Source organism: Salvelinus alpinus, chromosome 26 (genome assembly GCF_045679555.1).
Source record: "Salvelinus alpinus chromosome 26, SLU_Salpinus.1, whole genome shotgun sequence".
Lineage (NCBI taxonomy): Eukaryota > Metazoa > Chordata > Actinopteri > Salmoniformes > Salmonidae > Salvelinus > Salvelinus alpinus.
Genome location: NC_092111.1, coordinates 10,490,098 through 10,512,559, shown reverse-complemented (window position 1 = coordinate 10,512,559; position 22,462 = coordinate 10,490,098). Strand labels below are relative to the sequence as shown.

General features: G+C 42.8%; 1 protein-coding gene across 16 annotated transcripts; it reads left to right on the top strand.

The window, feature by feature from the left end:
* Positions 1 to 1,556: 1,556 nt before the first annotated feature.
* On the top strand, positions 1,557 to 20,837 carry LOC139554660 (retinoic acid receptor RXR-beta-A). Of its 16 annotated transcripts, XM_071367667.1 has the most exons (15): positions 1,563 to 1,876; positions 2,362 to 2,506; positions 5,552 to 5,603; positions 5,729 to 5,949; positions 7,662 to 7,688; positions 8,248 to 8,395; positions 9,103 to 9,282; positions 9,883 to 9,906; positions 11,385 to 11,551; positions 11,779 to 11,908; positions 12,129 to 12,261; positions 14,481 to 14,522; positions 15,124 to 15,215; positions 15,384 to 15,489; positions 15,588 to 20,837. In XM_071367667.1, the coding sequence occupies exons 4-15, from the start codon at positions 5,803 to 5,805 to the stop codon at positions 15,733 to 15,735; spliced, it is 1,344 nt and encodes a 447-aa protein (XP_071223768.1). In that variant the 5' UTR covers positions 1,563 to 1,876; positions 2,362 to 2,506; positions 5,552 to 5,603; positions 5,729 to 5,802; the 3' UTR covers positions 15,736 to 20,837. The 16 variants fall into 16 exon arrangements, with proteins under 16 accessions (XP_071223766.1, XP_071223769.1, XP_071223758.1 ...); XM_071367655.1 differs by lacking the exon at positions 5,552 to 5,603; XM_071367656.1 differs by lacking the exon at positions 5,552 to 5,603 and having other exon boundaries at positions 1,568 to 1,876; positions 11,385 to 11,545.
* The last annotated feature ends 1,625 nt before the right edge of the window (positions 20,838 to 22,462 follow it).

Here is a 22,462-nt window from a genome sequence, read left to right as displayed (position 1 = left end):
AACATGTCTATTGGAGAAGCCGTTTGTGCCCAGAGCCATATACACTGAACAGAAATATAAACGCAAAATGTAAAGTGTTGGTCCTATGTTTCACGAGCTGAAATAAAATATCCCAGAAATGTTACAAACTCACAAAAATATTATTTCTCTAAAATGTTGTGCATAAATTTGTTTACATCCCTGTTAGTGACCATTTCTCCTTTGCCAAGATAATCCATCCACATGACAGGTGTGGCATATCAAGACGCTGTTTAAACAGCATGATCATTACACAGGTGCACCTTGTGCCACTAAAATGTGCACACAACACAGTCTCAAGTTTTGAGGGAGCGTGCAATTGGCATACCGACTGCAGGAATGTCTACCAGAGCTGTTGCCAGAGAATTGAATGTTAATTTCTCTCCAATAAGCTGCTTCCAACATCTTTTTAGAGAATTTGGCAGTAAGTCCAACCGCAGACCACGTGTAACCACACCAGCCCAGGACCTCCACATCCGGCTTCTTCACCTGTGGGATCGTCTGAGACTAGCCACCCGGACAGCTGATGAGACTGTGGTTTTGCACAACAAAATAATTTCTGTACAAACTGTCAGAAACCGTCTCAAGGAAGTTCATCTGCATGCTCATCTTCCTCACATGAGTCTTGACCTGACTGCAGATCGACGTCGTAACCAACTTCAGTGGGCAAATGCTCACCTTCGATGGCCACTGGCACGCTTGAGAAGTGTGCTCTTCACAGATGAATCCCGGTTTCAACGGTGTATGTTGTCTTGTGGGCGAGCGGTTTGCTGAACAGAGTGCCCCGTGGTGGCGGTGGGGTTATGGTATAGCCAGGCATAAGCTACGAACAATGAACACAATTGCATTTTATCGATGGCAATTTGAATGCACAGAGATATCATGACGAGATCCTGAGGCCCATTGTCATGCCATTCATCTGCCGCCATCACCTCATGTTTCAGCATGATAATGCACAGCCCCATGTTGCAAGGATCTGTACACAATTCCTGGAAGCTGAAAATGTCCCAGTTCTTCCATGGCCTGCATACTCACCAGACATGTCACCCATTGAGCATGTTTGGGATGCTCTGGATCGACATTTACGACAGCATGATCCAGTTCCTACAACTTCGCACAGCCATTGAAGAGGAGTGTGACAACATTCCACAGGCCACAATCAAAAGCCTTTTCAACTCTATGTGAAGTAGATGTGTTACACTGCATGAGGCAAATGGTCACACCAGATACTGACTGGTTTGCTGATCCACACCCCTCCCTTTTAAGGCATCTTGTGACTAACAGATGCATATCTGTATTCCCAGTCGGGAAATCCATAGATTAGGGACTAATTAATTAATTTAAAATGACTTATTTCCTTATATGAACTGTAACATCTTGAAAATTGTTGCATGTTGTGTTTATATTTGGGTTCTGTGTATTTAGAGTTGGGACAACTTTTAGAATTTGGGATATTGTTCTAATTCAAGACATTCAGTTACATAACATTGTTTAAATATTCCCCATGTAATGTTCATGGGGAACATGGCTGCATGTGGTAGTGTCATGTAAATGCATCATAATGCTCATTACAGACATTCAGTTTTATAGTATTTTTTAAATATTCCCCATGTAATGTTAATTGGGAGCTAACATGGCTGCCATAGAATGTTGAAGTGGCATGTAAATGCATCATAATGCAGAAACCTTTTCAAACGGTACTGTTTTTGGTACGGTAGCTACTCCGTCAGCCACAGGCAGAAGGGCTGTACAGGGAAAGGGAGGGCTGACGGCGAGGCAAAGTGGGGAGAGAGGAGAGGAAGAACTCGGGGCCTGACCACCACATCTTTTCATGCGAAGAAACTGCACTGTCAAAAACGTTAGTAATTAGGTATAATTATTGTTGATGCATAGTTTGTTTTAGCGTTAACGTTATATCTTACTGTTGGGGTAATGTATAGCTAGAATGTTGAATTCTTTACAAACTGACCAACTATCACTTGCGAGTTTTCTCTGGTCGGTTGTTGCACTACGCTAGATAGCTAGGTTGCTAACTGCACAACTGATACAAAACGTCCTTCTACTATCTGTGGCTGCACTGTCTACAGGCCACAATTTTGTTGACTCCGCGTTTGTCACAATCTAGGTAGCTAGTTATTTGAGATATATAATGTCAGCTAGCTAGGTAACGTTAGTTTACGACATGCATCTTCTTGACCAAAATGCACAGACAAAAAACAAATGAGAATGGATGCTTATGCCTCATGTTATGAAAACCGTGCCTCTCAAAAGCACGGGCCTGATGCCAAATGTTGACGTTTGCGTCTGTTATTTCATGAATTTCACCCCCCTCATTTTTTTCAGTCCTGTTTTTGGTCATCCGAAAACGACTCTGGCCCGGGCCCCAGTCCGCGGTCTTGAGTTAGATAGCGGAGTGTGATTGAAGCACGTTTATCGGTGTCCCAGCACGTCTTTTCCACCAAGGAGGTAGTAATGGGTGACAGCAGAGGTAAGAGAATGCCACTGGTGTTTTCGAATGAATTTCGCTAGCTATCAAGCCACTTCGGCATTTTTTAAAATGTTCCAGCTGCAGTGGTCAACTATAGTTGGTGCATTAGAGATGCTTGTTGACAATATTTGCAATGGCTCAAGGCATAACAAGTTACTAAGCTACCGAACTGAATAGCCTAGTTGGCTATAGCTACAAGGATGCACTCACAAATTACACACAAAAAAACACATCACCCCAGTTTTTAGTCTGATTACTACACACTTATTGGTATATACAGCTTGAAATGATTGTTTAAATGTTCTTTACAAGCCAGAATGTTTAATACAATCATTTGAAATGACTACCAGTTAGTTTTCTGTGGTGTTGGACTTTCAGGTCGAAATTTGATATCCACAAGAAAGTATTGTTTACTCAACTGTTTAGAGCGGCAGTACCGAAGTTGACATTTCTATCACCTGGCACATGCTCAAAACCATGTCAACACCTGCTGACACCAGTACATCACTGGGACCTATCCAGGACATCTACTCAAAATGGTGCCTGAGGAAGGTCTGCAGCGGTCATCACACCCCAAACACGAGCTGTTCCCTCCCCTACCGTCAGGGCAGACAGTATCGGAGCATGAGGTCTGATATCAAAAGGCTCAGACAGTTTCCATCTACATCCATCATCAGACTACTGAACACTTGAACTGGACTGACCACATGCACTGACTCTCCACACCTTGGCACACACACATCACAACTGCTGCTACCCGACTCTTATGATGATTGCTAAATACTGTATTATAATTATGCTAAAATGTTTATTCTACTCTACTGAGCCATTTACTTTTTTCATATTCTTATATTTTATTATTTCTTACTGTTGTATTGTTAAAGTAAGCATTTAGTTGGACGTGTATACCATGTGTATCCCGTACATACGACTAATAAAACTGGACTTCAGTTAGTTGGCCTGCATGTACTTCCGTCTTGTGCACGTGCCTTTCGGTCATGAGCAAACACGCGAGGCATGCATACTGAAGTCAGCAGGTATTTACATGGTTTTGCGCATGTGCCAGGTGATGATAGAAACTTTAGTACCGGCGCTCTAAAAAGTCAGCTAAACAATACTTTCCTGTGGATAATTTGTTTCAAATTTCGACCAGCATGGTATTGGGCAACCGGTAAGTAAGTAGCCTTGGCTTGTGCGATCCGGAACAGCTCATTAGGGCAGGAACCTATCTCCTGTTTCTGTAGCGCGAGGCAGCTTGATGTACAAGTACACCCCCTGCACAAGACGCTAGTCTATCGCAGGGACTTACACGGAACCCAAACCGGCTGCGCCATCGAGCATCAATTTATTTTGTCCCCCCACACCAAACGCGATCACGACACGCAGGTTAAAATATCAAAACAAACTCTGAACCAATTACACCAAATGATTTTTAAATCAGTTACAAAGTTGAATGGCTATGATAGGAGAACGGAGGATTGATCAACAACATTGTAGTTACGCCACAATACTAACAAATGACAGTGAAAAGAGGGTAGGTAGCCTTTACAGAATAAACATTTTCCAAAACATGCATCCTGTTTGCAACAAAGCACTAAAGTAATACTGAAAAAAAACACAAAAAACATTGAGTACCACTCTTCATATTTTCAAGCATGTTGGTGGCTGCAACATGGGGCAGCAGGTAGCCTAGTGGTTAGAGCGTTGGACTAGTAACCGAAAAGGTTGCAAGATAAAATCCCCGAACTGACAAGGTAAAAATCTGTCGTTCTGCCCCTGAACAAGGCAGTTAACCCACTGTTCCTAGGCCGTCATTCAAAATAAGAATTTGTTCTTAACTGACTTGCCTAGTAAAATAAAAATAAAATGTTATGGGTATGTTTATCATCGGCAAGGATTAGGTTGTTTTTTAGGATAAATAATTAACGGAAAAGAGCTAAGCACAGGCAAAATCCTAGAGGAATACCTGGTTCAGCATGCTTTCCACCAGACACTTGGAGACAAATTCACCTTTCAGCAGGACAATCGCCTAAAAAACGAGGCCAAATATAGATGGGTTGCTTACCAAGACGACATTGAATGTTGCTGAGTGGCCTAGTTACAGTTTTGACTTAAATCGGCTTAAATCTATGGCAAGACTTAAAAATGGTTGTCTAGCAATAATTAACAATCAACATGACAGAGCCTGAATATTTTTTTTTCAAGATTAATGGCCAAATACTGTACAGTCCAGGTGTGCAAAGCTTGTAGAGACTTACCCAGAAAGACTCAGCTGTAATTGTTGGCAAAGGTGATTCTAGCATGTATCGGCTCAGGGTGTTGAATACTTATCTAATCAAGATATAGTGTTTTATTTATTTATATTAATACATTTTTCAAACATTTTCTTCTACAGTGACATTAGAGTAAATGGCAATTATAGATTTTAATCCCACTTTGTAACAACAAAATGTGGAAAAAGTCAACGAGTGTGAATACTTTCTGAAGGTGTGCATTTGAACTTTGGAAATACACTTTACAAATTCATTATTATTGGTATTAATTATTGCTTATACAGAATTATTCCAAATGCTATATAAGGGGTCATTTACTGCATTTCGAACATAGTTTAAAAACTCTAAATGCAATTTTAAACAACAAAAACAACCAAAATTGACTCTAGCCATTATCACCTTGGCTGCTGTAACTTCATTCACCTTAGTAGATAGGGGACATTCTACAAACACTTGTCTTACAACAATTAGCTGCTACACACTAGCCCAGCACCAGGTTAAAAAAACTCTAGTTTCATGTTATGTCAAACAGCAGTTAACTAACCATCTACCACCTGTGCACTGTTTTGAGAAAAAAGTTGTGCTGTTCACTGCGGAGCTGCGTTGATGCGCTGTCCCAAAGCCAGCCAGCCGCGAATGCAGCCTTCCTGCCCTGGTTCTGAGCCGTCTGCATGATCCCAAAGCCATCTCTCTGATACTGCTACACTGCATTTGCCTTTTAATCGGAATTAGAATGATTTTAGTGACCTATTTTAAATTGGTGTTGATCTAGGGTTTGCACCTGCCATATCCAACTGACACCCCTGGGCATGACCCTTGTAAAAGTAAGCACACACAAAACTAACTTCATTGTAGCTAGGGGAACTATCAATCATTTTTTTTCTTAAACTTGAGTTGTATGTAGGGTGTCATCACTTTCTGGCATATAATCCCTGTCGTTTCTCACCAGATTCCCACAGCTCCTCTGTGTCCTCCCCTCCCTCTGGCCAGCGCTCGCCACCCCTGACCCCCACAGCTGCCTCAATGACTTCTCTGCCGCCCGCCACCTCGGCCGTCAACAGCCCCATCAGCAGCATGGGCTCGCCCTTCTCTGTCATCAGCTCCTCCCTGGGGTCGCCCTGCCTGCCCGGGACACCCTCAGTGGGTTACGGCCCCATCAGCAGCCCCCAGGTGAGCCCTGAGTTCCAGACAGGTAGCTAACACTGTTCTGTTCTACCACTCTTCTCCTGCCTCATCTTTCACCTTTCAGGGTCATTCAGAGATGGGAAGTTGGCACCATGGTCAATAAATGCTGCTTTACAGTAGTGGCCAGTGTGAACCAAGTGTGACTTCATAGGCTGCAGTCAACATGCGTGTATCTGCCAGTATCATCCTCTGGTGATTGGTTGAGAAGAGTATCACTTGTTGAGCTCACTTTTATTGTAAATAAACAATTGGCTGCTATTTTACGACCCCTAAAATGTGCAATTAGGCAATATCGCAATATTATTTTTGAGCTAGCTGTACCTGCATCAACTCTAGTATTTTCCCTTCAAAGCTTGTTTTCCATATTATTTTTTAAATAGGGAGCCAATTTGTTTTCAGCACTTTTATTTCCATGGTTGATCAAAACTATTATTATCATGGCTCTCTCTTGTCCCTCTGCAGCAGACATATGGTGAGCAATATGTTTGGAACATCAAATCGCAATAAAATCACAGTATCCAATCGCAATACATATCCAATCGTGAGAATCGCAATACATATCGTATCGACACCTAAGCCTCGTGATAATATCGTATTGTGAGGTCCCTGGCAATTCCCAGCCTTATAGGTCAAGTGAAGTTGTGGATAACTACCAAAGGCAAACGTGAAACCATACATATCTAAATATTGTAAATCATTGATTTGATATCTGTGAAATCAACCACGAAATAGCATTATTTGGGTACTTTTTTAAACATGTTGCCCTTTTTCTTTGAATGTGTTCTGACTTTAAAAACCTCACAAAATATTAAATTAATTGAGTAATGATTAAATTGACATTTTAGATCAAGGGTACCAGTGGATGAATCATTGGTTGCCCTCAAAACCACACATCAAAAGATCAAACTCTCCCTGTCCTCTTCCTGCGTATGACTAGAAAATAGGGAACACATTCTGCAATATTTCCATTAAATATATACAGTACCAGTCAAGTTTGGACACACCTACTCATTCAAAGGTTTTTCTTTATTTTCAATATTTTCTACATTGTAGAATAATAGTGAACATATCAAAACTACGAAATAACACATCATGTAGTAACCAAAAAAGTGTTAAACAAATCAAAATGTGTTTTATATTTTAGATTCTTCAAATAGCCACCCTTTGCCTTGATGACAGCTTTGCACACTCTTGGCATTCTCTCAACCATCTTCACGAGGTAGTCACCTGGAATGCATTTCAATTAACAGGTGTGTCTTGTTAATTTGTGGAATTTCTTTCCTTAATGCGTTTGAGACAATCAGCTATGTTGTGACAAGCTAGGGTTGGTATACAGAAGACAGTATGTGTTATTTCATAGTTGTAGAAAATGTAGAAAATAGTCAAACAAAAGAAAAACCCTGGAATGAGTAGGGGTGTCCAAACTTTTGACTAGTACTGTACATAAAATCCATAAATTCACATGCACAAAGTACAGTTTTTAAATCTACATTTAATTTATCTGCGTTTGCGAACATTTTATGTAGATTTTTTTTCTTCTTCCAGGCACAAATTGATTTGTCCAAGGGGCTCGTAGTGGCAGCATAGTAGTGAATATCCAAACAAATACCCGTACTGTCCGTCCCTGAGTGTGCCCACCCATCCCTCTTTCTTTCCTCCCCTGCTCTCTACTTCATCCCTTTCTTTTTACTTCACAGATCAATATGTATACCAGGAGTGCAGAGGTAAGAACCCCCCCCCCTATTACCACCTCTGCCTTTCTCTATATTGGTTGTTTTATTTCCTCTATCTCCTCTCACATCAGATGGTCCTTTTCAGTGTTATTTCTCCTCTCCTTCCCTTGCTTTTTCTCTTTCTTTCTCCTCCCTCCCCCCATTTCACTTTTTGCCTCTGATTCTCCTCAAACGTCCTCACGAATTAATCCGGCTATGAGGATGCCTTGAGACTTAACCTGCTTGAACTGGTGAGGGCGAGAAGTGCTCTGTAATCTCTATTGCTTTGAGGGCGAGGGAGGCTCTTTTCTCCGACCAATGATGCCTGGGCGTGCGAACGGGTAACTGAATGTGGCTTTAATACTGATCAACCAGCCCACTCAAAAAGATAGCTGTGATTGTTGGATGCATGAAAGTACTGATGTTTTTTGTCATTTAAAAAAAAAATATGACAGCTCTGCATCTATGACTCCAAATAATTAAACTAAGGAGTGATGTGCTGTCAGTTCATGACACATCCTCCCCTCTCACTCCTGTCCCTATTCCCTCCCCCCTTTTTCTCTGCCTCCAGATCAACTCCACAGTGTCCATGTCGGGCCTGCACGCGGTCAGCAGCTCGGATGACGTGAAGCCTCCGTTCGGGCTGGGAGGCCACAGCCCAGGGGGCCCCATGCTCTCCCAAAAGCGCCTGTGTGCCATCTGTGGTGACCGCTCCTCCGGTAAGTCTAGGCCCAATCCCAAACTGGCCCCTAGACCCTATGCTCTTGTGGAGATCAGAGATGAATTGAATGGTGTATGCAATATGGCCAGAACCCCACCCCAGCCTGTAAGAAGACAAGTTGAACTATATACTCTTCCATCTATAGGACAGACTGGGGGATGATTTAGGGTCTGTGTCAGGGGGGAACTGAGAGAGAAGCAGTAGTGCAATATGCTTTGTTTATTAAAGGATAGTTCTGTCCAAAATTGTACAGGCGTTGAATGAAATTTAGTTAGGTGGTGTGGATGTTTCTCATGAATTTGGGATTGACACTCTGAGATTTGTGTTGTGCATAGTGGGATCTACACAACATGGCATTGGCTACATGGACTTATAGCCTTATGGTATGGAAACGTCATATAACCCTAGATTTGGGGTTACCTTTCCGTAGTGTAGAAAATTGTAAAAATCTGCATAAAATGTTTAAAACACAGTAGGGAATTGTTTTTCATCTATCCCTTGTCTGTACCAGTTCAGTTTCTACTAAAAGGGACCGAAACACTTCCATGTATTTTCATTACCATCACACCTGAAAAACTATGCGCTCTAGGCTTAGTGCCTGAAAGGGGTTTGTTACTGATGTAACCTTCCCTCCTTTTGCTATCCCCCTATTCCCTCTCTATTGTTGTCAATTTACATTCATCTTTCTTGTCATTCTCTCTATAGGTAAGCACTACGGAGTGCACAGCTGCGAGGGCTGCAAGGGTTTCTTCAAGCGCACGGTGCGCAAGGACCTGAGCTACACCTGCCGGGACAACAAGGACTGCCTGGTGGACAAGCGCCAGCGCAACCGCTGCCAGTACTGCCGCTACCAGAAGTGCCTGGCCTGTGGCATGAAGAGGGAAGGTAAGGGGGGAGCCTAGCAGTCTGCTTTCCTCAACTAGCATTCAATATGGCTTATTAAAGGGCAACGCTATCACCAGGTAAGGCTTGAAATGGAGGGAGAGGCCGAGAGGGATGCAATTGGAGATATGAGGAGCGAGACCGCGACAAGACAGACAGAATGAGGGAGAGCTAGGATCCTTATTGAAATTGGGTCTGACTTGCTGCAGTAAGAATGTAGAAGTAAGAGGGATGGGGCCCCTTGTGTCTCCTAACCCAAAGACCCCCACTCACCAACCGTCCTGTTGCCCTGCTGAAATAACACTGGTTGACATTGTTGCCGAAAGATTGTATAGCCTACTTGCTATAAAACTATTTCCAAATGCTGTTTTTAAATCCACTGAAATAATCAATGTATAATAAAGATTCTCTAAGAGCATTTAAGATTTTTTGAATATTGTAATATGAATTTCTAAGGGGAGAGTATTGATTGTACTCAAAGGGGATGGAAAGAACGAGAAAGAGGTAGAGAGAGGGGGATGGAGAGCCTTGTAAACACTAACCCCTGTCCCCCTCTCTCTCCCCTCTTGTTTCCCCTCGTTTTCTCTCTCCCATCTTCTGTAGTGGTCCAAGATGAACGACAGAGATGTAAGGAGAATGGCATTTAAATAGTTGGTGGGGAATAGTGCAGAGTACTTATGTAGTTTTATGTCAATGCTCAGAAATGGACCATACCACACGGAAGACAGCGCTCTCTTGCCTACAAGACTTTGAAACAATCATCCTTTTTCTAATGTTTGTGCATTTTTCAAATGTTTTATTTGGTCAAGAGGTAAAACAACAATATTTTATGTTGTTTTGTTGTGATGGTCTATTTCTGGGTGAGGTATGTTGCAGAATGTATTGGTATGAAACTCTAATTACCAGGCGCAATGTAAGTCTTAAGGCCCTGATATACTATAGCCATCGGGCGTACGACATTGCCATCAGCCGTTGAGGAAATGCTTCCTTTGAAATCTATGAAAGCTGCTTCACTACCCTTGTTGTGCTCACGTTGCGTCAAGTCCAATGGCAGCGCCCAAGCTCAAGAATCGCAAAGGTTCAATTCTTTACGCCGCGTTCATTCCGTCTTGTAAATTGGAATAATGAGAAATAAAGTTGATTTTGGTTGCATATAGCCTCCACTATACACTTCACAATGTAAACAAAGGCAACTTGTGCAATTAGAGGATCATTTAGTACAACCACTACCAACACTTTAATGAGTACTTGCGAAAAACTGGACCAAAGCTATTGTACTTCCGCATAATTGATGAATATGGTAAGGTACAGTAGGGGAAAATAGAGAAAAGATGTTCTTCCCCTCTGTTCCTCTCCGCTCTCAAAACAACATGCTCTGTGTAGCAGGTAGAACATCACATTGACACACCGCTGATAGCAACGCAACGCTTATCGTGGAGTTAGTGTTACTGTTCTCAGTATCGCTGACATTATGTAAAATCGTATTACCATTATATTACTGTGGTGTCGGGCTGATTTCACATATTTCCCTGCATTCGCTGATAGTGGTGCACAGATGATTGGTATTGTGCCAGTTTATGTGGTTTGGGGTGACTTCAAAGATGTATAACCTGTAATGTGCCATAGGAATAAACCTTATTGTGGGGTGATTCTAATAGAACATTTTCTTGATGGCTGATGGGAATCAGATATCAGTCTTGGGGCCACAGGAAAGCAGCTTGCGAGCCTGATGTGGCCCCTAGGCCTTGAGTTTGAGACCTGGTGTGAAAGGTTAAAAAAAAAGCTTTGTCGTTTGAACTAAACGGGAAATGTACATATCTGTGTATCTCCTTTTCCTCTACCTGTGTCATTCTTTACTTTCCTCATTTCACATTCCTCTCTTTCTCAACTTTTTTTAATTTCCCCTCCTTTCTCTCTCACCTTTCTCTTTTTTTTCTTTTCACTTTGCTTCCCATTTGCTTCCCTGTCCTGCTCTTTCTTTATCTTTTACCCCTCCATCCTTCTCCCTACTTTCCCCTCTCCTCCTCCCCTCCTGTGCCTCTTTCCTTCTCGCTCCCCGACTCTCTCGTCCCCTCCTTCCCTCTGCCCTTCCTGTGCCCCTGCAGCCGTGCAGGAAGAGCGCCAGAGGAACAAGGAGCGGGAGAGCGAGGTGGAGTCGACCAGCGCCGTCAACGAGGAAATGCCCGTGGAAAAGATCCTGGAGGCCGAGATGGCCGTGGAGCAGAAGACCGAGCTGCATGCCGACGGGAGCTCCGGGGACAGCTCGGTAAATGTGTGTGTGTGACCCACCGTCTGACCCTGCGACGCACACATACCAACTTCTCTTACTCCACTGTCTGTTATTATTTCTAGAGATTTGATTGTGCGACTGAGCCAACAATTTGTGAATATATTCTGAGATAACAGACCCGCTTAGTTTTAAATGTGATCCTAAGGTCTCCAGTCTCTATTTTGTGCCCTATGTTGAAGCCAGTCTCTCCTCCCTCTGTCCCTCTCCAGCCCAATGACCCGGTCACCAACATCTGCCAGGCTGCAGACAAGCAGCTGTTTACCCTGGTGGAGTGGGCCAAGAGGGTCCCCCACTTCTCTGAGCTGGCCCTGGACGACCAGGTCATCCTGCTACGTGCCGGTACGCTCAAAAAGCCTTCGCCTTTTCATGTTCATCGGCACCAAACGGAAGAAAGCAAACTGAAACCTGGACACGTCCAATAAAACTTTACTTTTTTTTAGTTGGAAAAAGTTTTTTGTCATACACCCTAATGAACACAGCCCTGCTCAGCTTTGACCTCATTAAATCCAAGCTGTTCACAGCCCTACATGGATAGGCTGATGACCCTGTCTCCCTCCAGGTTGGAACGAGCTGCTGATCGCTTCCTTCTCTCACCGCTCCATCAGTGTGAAGGACGGCATCCTATTGGCCACCGGCCTACACGTGCACAGGAACAGCGCCCACAGTGCCGGCGTGGGAGCCATCTTCGACAGGTAACACACACACGTGCGATGGACCTCGGTGAACCACATAGAAGCAACCTTTTACATGTTAATTTTCAAAGAAAAGCTTATAAACTGCAGGGAGAAAGATTGAAAAAAAGAAAGGTGCCCCTGAAGGATTTAAGCGTTCTGCATTGGTTTTAAGCTCAGTTTTCCATAAACAGTCAACACTTAATGTCTAGTGTTTTTGTAATGGCAGTTTATTTTATTTGATCATACACGCCGTCATATAAACACTTTACCATACATGTGTTTGTAGAACATAATTTTCAGTCATGGTCATGCCTGTTACAGTTATTATTCATTAAATGGCCATTTCTCTTTGGAGTCCAGATGAGTTTGTTGAAATGAGCTGAATCATTTTCCTGAATAAAGGGAGAATGGAGCACTTTCGGGTAGAGTTCGTGCATATATTAGGATTACATTTTGTGACGTTTTTGTTCATTTTGGACTACGGTGAGGATTTTTTTCGGCTGTTCGAACACCCAGCATTTTTTCTGGAGGCAAGCCGAAGTTCGGAGACGAAGTCTACGCCCTTTCATTGGTAATTGGTCAACAGTAGGGATTATTCAGTAAAGTCTTTGTTGTCATTCAACAAGAGACGACTTGTTTTCATGTACATTTTTTCATTGAAAATGCACCAAACATCTTAGTTAGATGTAAAATTCGAGACTAACATCTATTTGGGCAAAAACGTCTAAATTAATGACAGATTTCTTGAGTTATCTTAGATTAGTTTGGACTATTTTGAGGAAGTGTACACTGGCTACGGCGTCTCAAAATGGACAAACAGTGCTATTGCGCGCTTTTTCCCCCTCATTTTTCAAGCAAAGGTTTTTTTTAAGGGAGTATGTGAGCACACTCGTTCTGTTCGACTAGCTGAGTTCGGTCAGGTGCCAGCCGAACTGAAGCATGCTGACGCCTTTAGTCTGCCTCTAGAATAATGCAGCATGCTAGAACGCTGGGGACTAATGCTTAATGTACTGTAGACGTCACTGTTGATTTCACTAGGATACCCCCCCCCCCCCCAACACAGCCACACCCACACGGGGCACACTCATCTATTCCATTTTACTTTGGCAGATGTCAGTATTTTATTCAGTAGCAGAAAATAGCCTTTAATCAAGCGGCATGGCACCTGTCTTGAGTAAAATCCTGCGCTCATCGCAGCTCTCAAGGAACAAGCGTGCCCACCCCAACTCAATAGGGTCGCCACATCACATGGTGTGAATGCATTGTTTATTACACAGTAATTACATTGTTATTAATAGCTCGTAAACTGCAAGACTCCCAATTCCCACAGGAACTTAAGCATCTCTTGGATTAACTGGTTGCAGGCTTTTGTTTCAGATTCATCTAGACATCCTTGCGTAAATGTGGTCCGCTGAATGTTTTTTTTGTTGTTGTGTGAAATCTCTCAATTCTCATTTTTTATCTTCACGTGTCTTTTTTGTTTCCTAAAAAAAACATAATTTTCTTTCATTCATTTATGATTTATGCCAAATCGATTTGATTAAGATGATTAAATCATATTACTGCATTGTTCCTTTGACTATTTATTACGCTCCTCTATTGGCTTATGCTTCTCTGCTCTACTGTCATTGGCCCGTGCTAATACTTATAACCCTTTTGTGCTGATTTGGTTAAACCATTTACATGAAGGATTTTTTTAAATGATACGTACTTACCCAGGAAGTTTTATATGCTAATTATCGAGGGTACAATGAAGTATGCCTAAAACGCTACGGTAGTGAAGATAAGCAGAGGTCTTGGGTAATACTGTATAGAACTAGTTAAATAAAGGTTCATTAAAAAACAACATTAAATAAAAAATAACTATTTGCCCTATTTCAATGAGACCCAATATGTGACCCAATATCAATGAGACCCAATATCTTCTCCTCTAAATCTTGTCTGTGCTCAAATGTCTCGGATCTATTTATTGCTGTGTTACACTGGCATATTTTTGTCATTCCTCAAGCTTTATTTCCCGTAGTTTTAATGCTATCTAAAACATTTTCATCAGGCCAAGTCTCCATCAACAAGAGCCTGTAGCTTGTTACTCCCAGAAGTGGAACTGGGCACCAAAATGCAATGTAGAGTCTAACTTACCTGTTCCTCTGGGCCCAAACCAACGCAGGGGGGGACAATGTAATAACAATGTAACTGTGTAATAACATTGTAATAACACATTGTAATTGAATACACAGGGAGAGTGCGCACAATGCAGAGGTTGGAGCCATATTTGACAGGTAATGACATCACTACACGCCTACCTTCCCCTATCAACAACGAACACAAAACAAAACAAACAACGCCACAAAATAAACGCTTTTCTTGGCCCAGTTGTTGAGTGAGAGAATCTGGCAAAGAAAGTGCTGTAATTAGCCCAGGTAAAAGAGCGGGTCGTGTGTATCTTGTCAGCTCGTGTTTCAGTGAGTGTTGTGTTCTGTTTCTCCTCTTCTCTGTCGTAGCGCAGGCTCGACTGGTCGCTGGCGCAGCGTCGACAAAACACCAGCTGCTAACTTCCTTCCCTTCATCTTCTTTCTGTCCTTATTGAATTATTGCATTACCCAACATTTTTGCGATGTGCAGTAGTTTGTAAATAAGAAAAGTGTGGTTTGGGCTTGGATGGAAGTTATAGATTGTGTGGTTGTAGTGTAACGTTTAAATGCATAATGTAAAGAGGATGTAAAACCTGTATCCCAGCCCCCCTGCCCTTCTGTTAATTTCTTTATTTAACTGCTGCATCGTTGAGTGGAACTGTGGTGAACCCTAGAGAAGATGCTAACCCATCTCCTCCCGTTCTCTCGTCCCTCTGTCACACCTCCCCCTCCTCGACCCTGGTTGTAGAGTTCTCACTGAGCTGGTCAGTAAGATGAGAGACATGCAGATGGACAAGACCGAGCTCGGCTGCCTCCGAGCCATCATCCTCTTCAACCCAGGTAATGATTTCCGCTCAAATAATGATTTGAGACAAGACAACGATTTAAGCCGTTTCAGACCAGATTATGATTTCAGTCATTTCATCCCAGATATAGCATGATGTCAGGAAGAATCACATGTTAATTATTGTCATGTGCTATAGTGCCTGTGTTTGTTCCTGCATTCAGATGCCAAGGGACTGTCCAGCCCAAGTGAAGTGGAATTGCTGAGGGAGAAGGTGTACGCATCGCTGGAGTCCTATTGTAAACAGAGATACCCCGACCAGCAGGGCAGGTACAAGAGAAACACACAGACATACTATAGCACCTATCCACACAATACTCCCACGTCACCGCCATGATTGACCTCACTCGTTCTCCCCATCGCCCCAGGTTCGCTAAGCTCCTCCTCCGGCTGCCAGCGCTGCGCTCCATTGGCCTGAAGTGCCTGGAGCACCTGTTCTTCTTCAAGCTGATTGGCGACACCCCTATCGACACGTTCCTCATGGAGATGCTAGAGGCGCCCCACCAGCTGACCTAAGAACCAGGTTCTGCCCTGGTCCATTTTGCACCAGGGGTTCTAGTTCTGGCACCCTGGTTCTGGGGCTTCACCATGTCTGCTGGTTTTGATGTCCCGCTCACACCAACCCCACCACCCCTTCACCCATAACCCCCCCCAAGCTTATACAGCTCCGAAAGACCATATGCTGTCAAACACACAGGCGCAAACACTTTTTCACAGTAGGGGTTAAGACACATTGAAATATCTCCTTTTTAACTGCTTATACAAGTTTTTATCATGAGTTAGCCTTCAGTTGGTAGCCTCCAGCTTTGAGTGTAAACGCTTCTGCGAATCCGGTAGACCTCTCAGCTTCTTGTGGGGTTCGTAAGTTATTCAGATACATTGCTGTGCGCATAGATATGACGAGTGGCTTACTCCGTCTTAGGCTTTACTATTGGGATTAACCCAAACACGTCATGATCAGGTGCGTAATATTTCAATCAACTGTTACCCAACTTCTATTGGTCAGGACACAGCCAATAGAGGCAGACACGCCCCTCTGAGTTCACCAATCCGAATGTGATTTGAATACTATGCTTTATTCATGCTTAAATGCGCTGAATTCATTCTGAAGTACTGTACTCTTAAAATGAGACCTTTTTTAAGGCATTGAAATCCAAGGAGGGGGCACTTTGGTTGGCCCTTAAAGCTCACACCAGGCTTTCAAAGAGAGAAACTGACTTGTAAGATGTGTTCTTTGTTGCATTTAGCTGTTTGTTCTCCAAACAAGGGCCATTGGGCACAGGAAGTGCAACCTGGTTCAAGAGCACTGCGTTCATTGGTGCTGTTGTAGATGTTTTTTTTGTTTGACACCCTCTACTTTGCTAATGGTCATTTTTGCACTCTGTGAAACATTACTGTGTAAGTAAACAGGTTTCTGCAACAAATATCTGCCCATCTTTAAGAAACTGTGGCAACCACAACGAATCTCTCCATCTCATCTTAAAAGTCTTCTTAAGAGCCAAGGTGTTAATGGCCGTGCTTCGTTCTGTGAAATGGCCATCCGGTCTAAGAAAGCCTTGATATCATTCGATATCTTGTTCCAGTGGTCTGCTGTACCCCTACAACTCCCCTTCTGAATCCTCAGTTTGTGTCATTCAAGTGCTTGCAGCCTCTTTCCGTTAACTTTTTAACAATATGTAAATACGATGACACATCTACTCCTTCACTAGAGCACGACTGGGCAATCCCAATATGTGCATACAGTAGGGAAAACACAGGGGTTAGCAAGCATGTTAGCAAACAACAACAAAAAATTCCCCGATAGCAATATGAACAGATATTGTACACATTCAATATGTACTGTAAAAAAATATAGATATAATCGTAAAAGGGTTTTACCCATAGACTGGATTTTAAGCTTGAAAACCTCACCTCATTGTCACTGACTATTAGGTCTAGTTGTTGTGCTAGTAGTTCCGTCACTCTTGACGCGATGGTATTCTATAGGGATGGTATTCTATAGGGCTGCTGTGTCACGGGCAGGGCGATAGACCCCGCCCCCTTAGCCTGCCCAGCCTGTGACAATACTTTGTATTTTATTGTGGAGCTGATTGGTTGGCTTCAGCCGATGACCCTGCCAGCCATCTACCGCGACTGTATTGTGTGGTCTGCTTACACAAAGCTAAGCAATAGGGGCCGATTCAGCTCCCCCATAACAGAACTAGCTGTCAACACATTAGATACAAACTTTGAACTGAAATATTAAAAGAGCATCATTACACACAATGTGAGCAGTATTGGCGGATGCATAACGATTGAGACCATATTGTGTGCATAGAAGGATTTAGATGTGTTGGTCGTTTATGAAGTATTTGGAGATTCAGAACAGAAATTAGGATGTAGAATAGAGATTGCTGTATCGCTTACTGGACAGAAATTCAGCTGTCCTAAAGTTGGGTGCTACACGACTCATGTGGTCTTACAATTATAGATGTGCTTGTTTACACCAGTGGAGGCTGGTGGTAGGCGCTATAGGAGGATGGGCTCATTGTAATGGCTGGAATGGAATTGACATTTTTAGTAATTTTAGAAGATCCTCTTAAACAGAGCGAATTAGAGGAGCAATTAGGGTTAAGTGCCTTGCTCAAGGGCACATCGGCAGATTTTTCACCTAGTTGGCTCAGGGATTCGAACCAGCGACCTTTCGGTTACTGTCCCAACTGTCTTAACCGCTAGGCTACCTGCCGCCCGTTCAATGGAATGCTGTCAAACACGTTGTTTCCATGTGTTTGAAGTGTTTGGTACCATTCCATTTACTCCATTCCCGCCATTACATTGAGCCCGTCCTCCTATAGCTCCTCCCACCAATGCAAACACAGTACACAAACAAAACGCTAAGAGTGTGCAAGTACACACCCTCCACCTTTTTTCCCCTCTTGAAACTGAGGTCTACTTAAAATAGGATTCCCACTCGGCCGTACTCTTTTCAGCCGATCCCCTACATTGACTTGCAGTCAGCCCTTTCTGGCGGGAGAGGAACACCTCCCCCATGTAATGTGTATATGGAGGATGATACCTGTCTAACAGGGTGTCCTACTCCAAGCCTGTGAACAGGCCGTGGGAGCACTGTAGACCATTTACATGCCCGTCGGGTTTATGTACGTCTATACATGTGAACATGCACATGCTCTGTTCCTCAGTGTCCAGATTGTGAATGTACAGAGAAGAGCTGCGTCGCTTGTTGTCGCATCCCGATTTCAGAGCGATGAATCGAATTCGGAATCAGTCGCTGCAGAATAAAATGAACGATTAGAACTCGAGATCAGTCTTAAGGAATTTAGTCCCACGGGGTAGAGTATCTTATCTGTGTATCCCCAGTGTGAACCACGATCTTGTCACGATGTTGGCAACAATCCCTCATGTAATTCCCTCGTTTTTTTGTTGGAGCTTCCTCAGTTGAATGTGAACGCATTTCAATCTCCCATTTCTTAACATTAGAAAAGCCTGGCCTTGAGGGACCCCTCTTCAAGCCAAAACGAGTCTTTGACTCCAACATTCTAACAGTCTAATAAATTAATTTCATATGTGCTATTGGAAAAATAATATTTTGCTTGTGTTTATGAAGGACTTAGGTAACAGAATGCCAAAAAAGTATTATTTCAAAGAACAAAATAGCATTTTCATTAGTTTGTTACTGTAGGCTATTTGTTTTCTCATGCTCAAGTGTAGAGCTCATGGAACAGAGGTAATTATTGGAAAAGGGATATTTTGAAATAGAGCCAATACTATATAGAAATCAGTCTTACCTGCATGTGAGTGTAGGAGGATTTCAAAAAGTCACTTGTCGCTCCGAAAAATATATATCCTCTTTAGAACTGCTTATAACACAAAATGCTAACATGCGTGTGTTAAATAGACGTATTTAGGAAAAGTCAGACTGAGGGAGGCATGACTTTTAAAATGGCAGAGATATTTAAATTTCATATTTAGTCCAAAAGACTTTACTTGCCTCTTCTAGTGCTGTAACAGTGCATTTTAAAGATCCCTTGTTATGCTGTGTCTTGTCCTATAAAATTCAGTTTAGCTGTGAGCAGCGATTACAGTATACGTATAACAGCCCTATAAGAATTCTACAGGTTCTATAAGCTAGCATTTTCAGGTTGTTCAGGCAGACAGTTTATCAGAAGATTTTTTTTGAACTGCCTGTACACTGTTTATGTGCCTGTGTTGATTTGTCACTATATCCACTGTGTACAATGAAGTCTTGATCTGGTTATACCAGCAAGCTCGGGTGTGCTGCAGCATGGAGAGAGGTTTTCAACAACACAGAAAGATGCACAGAAGGGCAGGGCGCAAGCGAAGTGGGGCGTAAATTTGCGTACACGTTGCCCGAGCCCTTCTCTTCCCTTGCCAACCGAGTGCAGTGTCCCTTTGGTATTACTTGATGGCAGTGCTGCGGCGGTCTTCGCCCTTGGAGACAGACCGCCGGCGTGCGACCCAAAGATGCGTGTCCCTCGTGACCGCGTGCACTCAAGGCAGACGCCTGGACCTTTTGATTACATTAATTTATCTTCAACTTACTTTTGAAATCAGTTGCTTTAAAAAAAATTAAAACTCTTAAAATTTTGCAGGCTGTGAAGCTGTCATGTGTTGGTATCTAGCGGGATGCAATACTTATTTAATAGGCACCCTGGTGCAAAGGTCAACTCTGTGATGATCAAAACACCCCATGCGGTTGGTTGGTGTCACCCCTGTGATGACGTAACACAGGTGTGAAGGCCAGCGTTGATGCTGTGCCACGCTGAGGTCCCATGGCTGACTGTTTAGTATTCAGAGTGTTGTGGTTTGTCACTAAAGAACTCCCCTTTTATAAGAAAGGTGCCACAGCAAGGGGGAGGGCACTAGTCGGGGTGGTCCCTATGGTGATTATACTGTGCATTGGTGTTTTTTTTAACTGGCCAAGAGAGCAGAGTTACAAGCTAGGAACGTGCACCGATAATTTGGCTATTTGGATCCCGGTTTTGTCTTCCGTGTCCAACGCAAACAGGAGTGTGTTTACGTAGAAAAATATGCATTGGACACTGCCAGCAAACCTTTGCTTAAGCTGAGAAAAACATTGGAGCCAATGCATAGATCCCAAAGGTGCGCGCTGAAGTCACGGCTCTGGATAGTGTCCCATTACGCGGATGAACTTGAGGGGAGGGCCAACTCAACATGCTCAGAGGAGAATGCGTTCAAAGTGGGATAAGTGCTTAGGGTGGTCGACTTTCACTTGATCAGATGTTGTTTTGTTGATCAAGAAAAGCTGTTTTCGTTAGATCTCGAGATTTCCTGTCGTTGATTCCCGCCAAAATACACCGCTTCTTTGTTGTGCTTGACTCTTTCCTTTGACCGCGCTATTCATCTGTCTGTATTCAGGACTATTAAACACATGCAGGAACTGTTATATCACATGGGATCTTCAACTTCCTTTTTCTCATGTCTATTTTTTTTTGTCATGTTTTTATCTCTGACTCCAGCATACATGTGGAAATGATTGACTGTTTTGTGTGTTTTGGGGAAGGAAAGGCATTTTTTTGTCATTTAATTTGGAATCTGTTTCTGTTGTATCATGTCCGAGTAAAGGTTTTAATACTGTACCATTCCTGTCTTGGTGGATTTTGTCTGTCCATGCTTTTCAGTGTATGTTTCAAAATAAGCATTCAAAGAACAATGTGGAACATTTGACTTGTTGGAAGCTTGACAACCATGCACTATTGGATTCAACATTTTGATTTACAGTTGAAGTCAGAAGTTTACATACACTTAGGTTGGAGTCATTAAAACTTGTTTTTCAAATTTCTTGTTAAACTATAGCTTTGGCAAGTTGGTTAGGACATCTACTTTGTGCATAACACAAGTAATTTTCCCAACAATTGTTTACAGATACAGTTCATTCTATCACAATTCCAGTGGGTCAGAAGTTTACAGACACAAAGTTGACTGTGCCTTTAAACAGTTTGGAAAATTCAAAAAAATGATGTCATGGCTTTAGAAGCTTCTGATAGGCTAATTGACATCATTTGAGTCAATTGGAGGTGTGCCTGTGGATGTATTTCAAGGCCTGCCTTCAAACTCAGTGCCTCTTTGCTTGACATCATGGGAAAATCAAAAGAAATCAGCCAAGACCTTAGAAAACAAATTGTAGACCTCCACAAGTCTGGTTCATCCTTGGGAGCAATTTCCAAACACCTGAAGGTGCCACGTTCATCTGTACAAACAATAGTACTTAAGTATAAACAGCATGCAGCCATCATACCGCTCAGGAAGGAGATGCGTTGTGTCTCCTAGAGATGAACGTACTTTGGTGCGAAAGGTGCAAATCAATCCCAGAACAACATCAAAGGACCTTGTGAAGATGCTGGAGAAAGAGGTACAATAGTATATATCCACAGTAAAATGAGTTATTTAACAACATAACCTGGAAGGCCGCTCAGCAAGGAAGAAGCCACTGCTCCAAAACCGCCATAAAAATGCCAGACTACGGTTTGCAACTGCACATGGGGACAAAGATCATACTTTTTGGAGAAATGTCCTCTGGTCTGATGAAACAAAAATAGAACTGTTCGGCCATAATGACCATCGTTCTGTTTGGAGGAAAAGGGGGGAGGCTTGCAAGCCGAAGAACATCTCAACCGTGAAGCACGGAGGTGGCAGCATCATGTTGTGGGGGTGCTTTGCTGCAGGAGGGACTGGTGCACTTCACAAAATAGATGCCATCATGAGGTAGGAAAATGATGTGGATATATTGAAGCAACATCTCAAGACATCAGTCAGGAAGTTAAAGCTTGGTCACAAATGCGTCTTCCAAATGGACAATGACCCACAAACATACTTCCAAAGTTGTGGCAAAATGGCTTAAGGACAACAAAGTCAAGGTATTGGAGTGGCCATCACAAAGCCCTGAACTCAATCCCATAGATTGTGGGCAGAACTGAAAAAGCGTGTGCGAGCAAGGCCTACAAACCTGACTGTTACACCAGCTCTGTCAGGAGGAATGGGCCAAAATTAACCCAACTTATTGTGGGAAGCTTGTGGAAGGCTACCTGAAACGTTTGACTCAAGTTAAACAATTTAAAGGCAATGCTACCAAATACTAATTGAGTATGTAAACTTCTGACCCACTGGGAATGTGATGAAAGAAATAAAAGCTGAAATAAATAATTCTCTACTATTATTCTGACGTTTCACATTCTTAAAATAAAGTGGTGATCCTAACTGATCC

What these genes read in the sequence shown, in the direction of transcription:
- LOC139554660 (XM_071367655.1), top strand. An exon ending in GTTGGAGCCATATTTGACAG is followed by an intron (nt 14,523 to 15,123) that starts GTAATGACATCA and finishes CCCTGGTTGTAG; the next exon opens with AGTTCTCACTGAGCTGGTCA. An exon ending in TACCCCGACCAGCAGGGCAG is followed by an intron (nt 15,490 to 15,587) that starts GTACAAGAGAAA and finishes CCATCGCCCCAG; the next exon opens with GTTCGCTAAGCTCCTCCTCC.